Source organism: Etheostoma spectabile, unplaced genomic scaffold (assembly GCF_008692095.1).
Source record: "Etheostoma spectabile isolate EspeVRDwgs_2016 unplaced genomic scaffold, UIUC_Espe_1.0 scaffold00009287, whole genome shotgun sequence".
NCBI classification, from domain to species: Eukaryota; Metazoa; Chordata; class Actinopteri; order Perciformes; family Percidae; genus Etheostoma; species Etheostoma spectabile.
The window spans coordinates 24,680-33,468 of record NW_022603684.1 but is presented as its reverse complement, the minus strand read 5'-3'; the positions used below and the strand labels follow the sequence as shown (position 1 = coordinate 33,468).

Sequence of the window (8,789 nt, the reverse complement as noted above, 5' to 3'; positions counted from 1 at the left end):
AAATACCTTTTAAAGTGGAAAACCAAAACACTAAATGCCCTTTTTGCACAAAGTGATCATAGCTGATGTTATTGTTTCTCCCTCAGAAGTCATGAGACTTCCAGATTATAGTCTTATATTATTTACCTTCTTAAAGGGCCAGTACATCCAGTGAAATACAGTTTTCTATGTAAATTGTGGACATTCCCACGGACGGATTCAGTTTTTTGGCTGATGATCACTTTGAAGCTCGACACCAAAAAACCATCAAACACAAAAGCTGACATCTCAGGAAAGAAACTTCATTCATAAAACTTCACACAGAGCAACGTTCATCAGAAACACAATGTCTGAGTCCAACAGAGATTAATGGATTAGTTATTAAACTAACTCCCGTAAAACTACTCCGATTGAGTTATTTCAAAACTTCTGTGATTGCAGCTTGTTAAATGTGAAAAGTTTCTAGTGAACATTGAATATCTTTGTTTTTGTTTATAATGACACAGCCCTAAAATCACCATCACCAACCCACCAGACTCCATGTAAATAATCCCTACTTTTATCATCCTAAAACACACTTAATTCAAAGTGAACAGAAACTAAATAAAATTACCAAAAGCCGTCTTGGTTCATCTTTCCACTGTTCCAACAATCATCACTCTGGTCTGGTTGGAATAAACTCTTAATTCACCCATTTACATGTGGAGATATGCTGCTCTATACATGCTAAAAGTAGTGATTATTTACATGGAGTCTGGTGGAGATATGCTGCTCTATACACGCTAAAAGTAGTGATTATTTACATGGAGTCTGGTGGAGATATGCTGCTCTATACACGCTAAAAGTAGTGATTATTTACATGGAGTCTGGTGGAGATATGCTGCTCTATACACGCTAAAAGTAGTGATTATTTACATGGAGTCGGGTGGAGATATGCTGCTCTATACATGCTAAAATAGTGATTATTTACATGGAGTCTGGTGGAGATATGCTGCTCTATACACGCTAAAAGTAGTGATTATTTACATGGAGTCTGGTGGAGATATGCTGCTCTATACACGCTAAAAGTAGTGATTATTTACATGGAGTCTGGTGGAGATATGCTGCTCTATACACGCTAAAAGTAGTGATTATTTACATGGAGTCTGGTGGAGATATGCTGCTCTATACACTCTAAAAGTGGGGATTATTTACATGGAGTCTGGTGGAGATATGCTGCTCTATACACGCTAAAATAGTGATTATTTACATGGAGTCTGGTGGAGATATGCTCTATGCACGCTAAAAGTAGTGATTATTTACATGGAGTCTGGTGGAGATATGCTGCTCTATACACGCTAAAAGTAGTGATTATTTACATGGAGTCTGGTGGAGATATGCTGCTCTATACACGCTAAAAGTAGTGGTTATTTACATGGAGTCTGGTGGAGATATGCTGCTCTATACACGCTAAAAGTAGTGATTATTTACATGGAGTCTGGTGGAGATATGCTGCTCTATACACGCTAAAAGTAGTGATTATTTACATGGAGTGTCTGGTGGAGATATTATGCTCTATGCACGCTAAAAGTAGTGATTATTTACATGGAGTCTGGTGGAGATATGCTGCTCTATATACACGCTAAAAGTAGTGATTATTTACATGGAGTCTGGTGGAGATATGCTGCTCTATACACGCTAAAAGTAGTGGTTATTTACATGGAGTCTGGTGGAGAATGCTGCTCTATACACGTTAAAGTATGATTATTTACATGGAGTCTGGTGGAGATATGCTGCTCTACACGCTAAAAGTGGGGATTATTTACATGGAGTCTGGTGGAGATATGCTGCTCTATGCACGCTAAAGTAGTGATTATTTACATGGAGTCTGGTGGAGATATGCTGCTCTATACACGCTAAAAGTAGTGGTTATTTACATGGAGTCTGGTGGAGATATGCTGCTCTATACACGTTAAAAGTAGTGATTATTTACATGGAGTCTGGTGGAGATATGCTGCTCTATACACGTTAAAAGTAGTGATTATTAACATGGAGTCTGGTGGGTTTGGTGATGGTGATGTCGGGGCTGTTTCATGTTAAACTAAAAGGATCTTTCTCTTTACCTAAAAGGTCTATCTCTGTAGGGATCCATCCCAAGATGTTGTCACACACTCTTGTCAGAGGCAAAAACGTCCAATCAGATCAAACGTCTCTGTGCCCAGAGTCTTGATCCAACATGGCGTCCAGTCCGAGTGGTTTCTGTTGTATAAAAGAGGCTGAAAGCATCAGCGGCGTCGAGATATAAAGTGCTTCGTTACCTTGTTACGAGTTTTTATTAAAATATCGTTTCCCTGGAGAGAAACTATGGTAAACATGTTACACGTTGGTAAAATAAACTTCTGGATGTCTCAGTAGTCCCAACGGCTTGTCCTGGGGGGGGTCCAGGGAGGGGGGGTGGGGGCGGTCCTGGGGGGGGGTCCAGGGGGGGGGGTTGGGAGGGGTACAGAGTGGGGGGGTCCTGGTCAAGCAGTACCTGTCCCCGAAGCCTGCAGGAAAAGAGCAGACGACCCCCACATGGTCATTACTTCAGACAGGGTCATACAGACAGAATGGTTGGGGGGGGGGGGGGGCATCATACAGCAGGATTTGGTGGAAGGGGGGGAAGGGGGTGAAGCATTATGGCCTTCTTATTGGCCAGCTCTGGTCCCTGTTGGCCAGCTCTGGTCCCTATTGGCCAGCTCTGGTTCTCATTGGGCAGCTCTGGTTCCTATTGGGCAGCTCTGGTCCCTATTGGCCAGCTCTGGTTCCTATTGGCCAGCTCTGGCTCTGGTTCCTATTGGCCAGCTCTGGCTCTGGTTCCTATTGGCCATCTCTGGTCCCTATTGGCCAGCTCTGGTTCCTATTGGCCAGCTCTGGCTCTGGTCCCTATTGGCCAGCTCTGGCTCTGGTCCCTATTGGCCAGCTCTGGTCCCTATTGGCCAGCTCTGGTTCCTAATGGCCAGCTCAAGACCTCCGGGACCTTCTACTTCTTCTACTGTTTATTAAGGACCTATCAGACAACCTGAATGTTGACATTATTTTATTTAAGGTTTCACAGAGACGCAGAGATCTGAAATATGTAAACACAAACCTGATTTCTGATTATCTGCTGAGTCCCTGAAAGCACCGCGGTGACAAAACAAAAACACTTTAAAATAGTTTTGAATATAAAGATACAAAAGTAAAAAATAAATTACAATTAAACAGAAACTCAAACAGCTTCAGATGTTGAGGAAGAAGTAGCGTGATGATGATGATGATGATGAAGGGTAATGCTTCAGTTAGCATGCATTAGGAGTCTCTGTGCTTCAGTTAGCATGCATTAGGAGTCTCTGTGCTTCATTTAGCATGCGTTAGATGTCTCTGCGCTTCAGTTATGAGTTAGGAGTCTCTGTGGTCAGTTAGCATGCGTTAGATGTCTCTGCGCTTCAGTTATGAGTTAGGAGTCTCTGTGCTTCAGTTAGCATGCATTAGATGTCTCTGTGCTTCAGTTAGCATGCGTTAGGAGTCTCTGTGCTTCAGTTAGCATGCGTTAGGAGTCTCTGTGCTTCAGTTAGCATGCGTTAGGAGTCTCTGTGCTTCAGTTAGCATGCGTTAGATGTCTCTGTGCTTCAGTTAGCATGCGTTAGATGTCTCTGTGCTTCAGTTAGCATGCGTTAGATGTCTCTGTGCTTCAGTTAGCATGCGTTAGATGTCTCTGTGCTTCAGTTAGCATGCGTTAGATGTCTCTGTGCTTCAGTTAGCATGCGTTAGATGTCTCTGTGCTTCAGTTAGCATGCGTTAGATGTCTCTGTGCTTCAGTTAGCATGCGTTAGGAGTCTCTGTGCTTCAGTTAGCATGCGTTAGATGTCTCTGTGCTTCAGTTAGCATGCATTAGGCGTCTCTGTGTGTCAGCTTGTGGCGGCAGCGGCAGCTGATTGGGTGCTGTGAGTGCCAGGGGCGGGGCTTGGCGCGTGCAGCAGGCTGGCGAACAGGAAGAGCGTTGAGGTGGGCAGGTAGACGCAGAGGAAGAGGACCACGTCCTCGCTAAGACACAGCACCAAGCCCCCCTCCGCCAGCGCCCAGTCCAGCACCACGCCCAGCAGCAGGTAGTACACCTGGAACTCCTGAAGCTCCTCCCACTCCCCGCCGCCGCCGTCCAGCCCCGCCCCCGCCGACTCCACGCCACAGCTGCTGTCACTCACCATGGGCTTCATCTCCGCCCCCCCCACCGCTGCAGCCTCCTTCACGCGGCTCCGCCCACGCTCCGCCGCTCGCCCCAACCGCCGGCTGCTCTCCACGAACTCCTGCACACAAACAGGGAGAGTCCAGATTAGGAAGCAGGGGGGGCTAGATGGGTTTAACCCTATATATAATAATATCTATGGAGATAAGTCTGTCACCTGTCTATCAGCTAGAATTCTGTCCCTCAAAGACCTGTTAGTCTGTCTTCAAAATGTCCCTCAAAGACCTGTTAGTCTGTCTTCATAATGTCCCTCAAAGACCTGTTAGTCTGTCTTCAAAATGTCCCCCCCCCACTCCATTTATTATCCTAAATTAGATGCACCTGTTTGAGGAAGATAGCTGCATAAAGACACCTGTCCACCCCATCCAATCAGTAAGAATCCAACTACTAACATGGCCAAGACCAGAGAGCTGTCCAAAGACACTAGAGACTAAACTGTCCCCCTCCACAAGGCTGGACAGGACTACGGGGACATGTCCAAGCAGCTTGGTGAAGACAGGTCCACTGTTGGAGACATCATTAGAAAATGGAAGAAGCTAAACATGACTGTCAGTCTCCCTCGGACTGGGGCTCCATGCAGGATCTCACCTCGGGGGTCTCACTGATCCTAAGAAAGGTGAAAAACCAGACCAGAACTACACGGGAGGAGCTGGTCCAGGACCTGGAAAGAGCTGGGACCACCGTTTCCAAGGTTACTGTTGGTAGTACACTAAGACGTCATGGTTTAAATCCTGCATGGCCCGGAAGGTTCCCCTGCTTAAACCAGACCAGGTCCAGGCCCGTCTTAAGTCTGCCAACGACCATCTGGAGGATCCAGAGGAGACTTGGGAGGAAGTCCTGTGGTCTGATGAGACCAGAATAGAACTCTTTGGTCCTGATTCCACTAACCGTGTTTGGAGGAAGAAGAATGATGAGGACCATCCCAAGACCACCATCCCTACTGTGGAGCATGGGGGGGTAGCATCATGCTTTGGGGGGGTTTCTGCACATGGGACAGGGGGACTGCACTGTATTAAGGAGAGGAGGACCGGGGCCATGGATTGGGAGATTTTGGGGACCACCTTCCCTCAGTTAGAGCATTGAAGACGGGTCGAGGCTGGGTCTTCCAACATGACAAAGACCCGAAGACCACAGCCAGGAGAACCAAGGGGGGCTCTGGAAGAAGCAGATCAAGGTTCTGGGAGGGCCTAGCCAGTCTCCAGACCTAAACCCAATAGAGAATCTTTGGAGGGAGCCCAGAAACCTGACTGGTCTAGAGAAGATCTGTGTGGAGGGGGGGCCAGAATCCCTTCTGCAGGGTGTCAGACCTGGTGAAGGACTACAGGAACCGTTGGAGACAAAGGCTGCTGGACCAGATATTAACATGGATCTTCTCAGCTGTTCAAATACTTATTTACAGCTGAATCATACAAATAAATAGTTAATAAATCATACAATGTGATTTCTGGATGTTTTTTAGATTATGTCTCTCACAGTGGACATGTCTCTCACAGTGGACATGTCTCTCCCAGTGGACATGTCTCTCACAGTGGACATGCACCTATGAGGACATCAGACCCTCCATGATTTCTAAGTGGGAGAACTTGCAAAATAGCAGTGTGTTAAATACTAATTATACTCACTGTATGTACTACTATGAAGATAAGTTATTATATAATATTAAATTGAATCAGGGAGGCTCCAAAATCATGGTAGCAGCTTTCGCCACGGTCCCGCTGCACGTTCTGTCCTACTACATCCTGCTGTGCCTTGTAATGCCCACAGTGCCCTGCAACGCCCTCCTACGTCCTGCTACGTCCTGCTACGTCCTGCTACGTCCTCCTACATCCTGCTACGTCCAGCTACGTCCTGCTACGTCCTGCAACGCCCTCCTACGTCCTGCTACGTCCTGCTACGTCCTCCTACATCCTGCTGCGTCCTGCTACGTCCTGCTACGTCCTGCTACGTCCTGCTACGTCCTCCTACATCCTGCTGCGTCCTGCTACGTCCTGCTACGTCCTGCTACGTCCTGCTACGTCCTCCTACGTCCTCCTACGTCCTCCTACATCCAGCTACGTCCTGCTACGTCCTGCTACGTCCTGCTACGTACCGCTACGTCCCGCTACGTCCCGCTACGTCCTGCTACGTCCTGCTGTGCCTTGTAATGCCCACAGTGCCCTGCTACGCCATGAACTACTACAAAGAACTGCTACAAACTACTATTTCTTTTTTTTGAACGGTTATTGCCACTCTTCATTTTAACCCCAACCATCCCGTCAGACACCGCCTACCAAGAGCCTGGGCCTGGGCCTGGGTCTGGGCCTGGGCCTGGGCCTAGGCCTGGGCCTGGGCCTGGGTCTGGGCCTGGGTCTGGGCCTGGCTGGGTCGGGTCTGGGTCTGACCGAGGTTTCTGCCTAAAAGGAGGTTTTTCCTCTCCACTGTGGCCCTGTTGCTGCTCTGGAGGAAACTACTAGAACTGTTGGATCCTTGTAAATTCTGGAGTGTGGTCTAGACCTGGTCTATCTGGAAAGGGTCTTGAGATAACTCTGGTTATGAATTGATACTATACATAAAACGGAACTGAATGCACACAGATCTCTATCCTGTGTGTAACGTGGAGGTCACCATGAGAGCTTTGTCCATGAAGAACTCGCTGCCCGGCGAGCCGTCGTTGTACTTGGTGTCCACGGCGAAGCAGAGGAACAGGACGTCCACCACGATCTCGAACACCGACAGGAAGCAGTGCGCTGCCAGGAAGGAGAAGAGACACACGATGGCGAGCGGCAGCAGCCACTCGGCGTAGTCCCGCTGGGCGTTCAGCAGCAGCACGCCGGCAAACGCTGTCGCCGTCACGATCAGGATCTGGAGGAGACACACACACGTCTTCATCCACACAACCTTTATTCACACCTACACCACACATAACCTGGAGGGGACATCCTGGACCAGCAGCTGGGGACAGCCATGGACACTAGTCTGGTCTCCATGGTGAGAGGTAACAATATGGGACGACATCACATGATCACTATGGGACATGTCTTAAGGGCCCCAGCAGACATGTCTTAGGGGCCCCAGTAGATATGTCTTAGGGGCCCCAGTAGATATGTCTTAGGGGCCCCAGCAGACATGTCTTAGGGGCCCCAGCAGACATGTCTTAGGGGCCCCAGCAGACATGTCTTAGGGGCCCCAGCAGACATGTCTTAGGGCCCAAGCAGACATGTCTTAGGGGCCCCAGTAGACATGTGTTAGGGCCCAAGCAGACATGTCTTAGGGCCCCAGTAGACATGTGTTAGGGGCTCCAGCAGACATGTCTTAGGGCCCCAGCAGACATGTCTTAGGGCCCAAGCAGACATGTCTTAGGGCCCCGGCAGACATGTCTTAGGGGCCCATCAGACATGTCTTAGGGGCCCAGAGCTCCGGAGCCACTGACCTTCCCCAGGAAGAGCACGAAGTCTCCGATGGCGTTGATGGTCGCGATGCGGAGCGCGTTCTCCACCAGGATCACGAAGGCGTCGCGCGCCGACGTACAGAAACTGGTGCTGTTAATGGCCGTTGCTGCATAGGCATTCTGGGTAATAACAGAGAGATAGACAGGTTAGAGAGAGAGACAGGTTAGAGAGACAGAGAGAGAGGGGTAGAAAGAGAGAGACATACAAACAGGCAGACCACCAGAGAGACAGACAGGTTAGAGAGATGGACAGACAGACAGGTAGGTAGAGACAGACAGGTATAAAGAGACAGATGGACATGGATAGAGAGAGAGACAGAGAGACTGAGACAGAGAGACAGCTAGAGAGACAGAGAGGGAGAGACAGGTAGAAAGAAAGAGACAGACAGGCAGACGAACCGAGCAAGAGACAGACAGGTTAGAAAGACAGAAAGAAAGACAGAGAGAGAGAGTGGTGGACAGAGAGAGACAGGCAGATGGACAGAGAGTAAGACAGACAGGCTAGAGAGAGAGACAGGTAGACAGACCTGATTGAGATAGTTGAGGCACTTCTCCAAACACCAGAGACAGCAGATACAGGTCTTCATCAGACAGCGAGCACAGGCGTTCTCCTGGTCCCAGAGAGACAGACAGGTTAGAGAGAGACAGGTTAGAGAGACAGCAGATACAGGTCTTCATCAGACAGCGAGCACAGGCGTTCTCCTGGTCCCAGAGAGACAGACAGGTTAGAGAGAGACAGGTTAGAGAGACAGCAGATACAGGTCTTTAGCAGACAGCGAGCTGTTGTTCAGCTGTGTGTCGATAAAGTTTTGTACCTTTCCTTTGAGCTGGTTGTGCATCTGTGTTGATAAAGTTTTGTACCTTTCCTTTGAGCTGGTTGTGCAGGTACATGAGGATGAGTCGGGGGATCTTGACCAGCGTGATGATGAAGGCTCCCTTAGCAACGGTTCCTAGGTGATACCGGACCAGCCGCAGCACCGACGACAGGATTGGCGTCACCGGGAGACGGTTCTTATCCCTGAAACAGAGTCCACGTAAAACGGTAACATTATGGGAAGGATATATCTCCACCAGACTCCATGTAAATAATCACTACTTTTAGCGTGTATAGAGCAGCATATCTCCACCGAGACTCCATGT

At 48.6% G+C, this 8,789-nt stretch overlaps 1 protein-coding gene across 2 annotated transcripts in view; it reads right to left on the bottom strand.

The window, feature by feature from the left end:
- Window positions 1-3,535: 3,535 nt before the first annotated feature.
- slc44a1b (solute carrier family 44 member 1b) overlaps window positions 3,536-8,789 on the bottom strand; it is a gene marked incomplete at its 5' end in the record, with an annotated part of 28,517 nt that continues 23,263 nt past the window's right edge. For both annotated transcript variants that reach the window (XM_032508799.1, XM_032508798.1), the window contains 5 exon segments: window positions 3,536-4,283; window positions 6,827-7,063; window positions 7,632-7,769; window positions 8,177-8,260; window positions 8,511-8,667. In XM_032508799.1, the coding sequence (XP_032364690.1) occupies window positions 3,888-4,283; window positions 6,827-7,063; window positions 7,632-7,769; window positions 8,177-8,260; window positions 8,511-8,667 (1,012 nt within the window).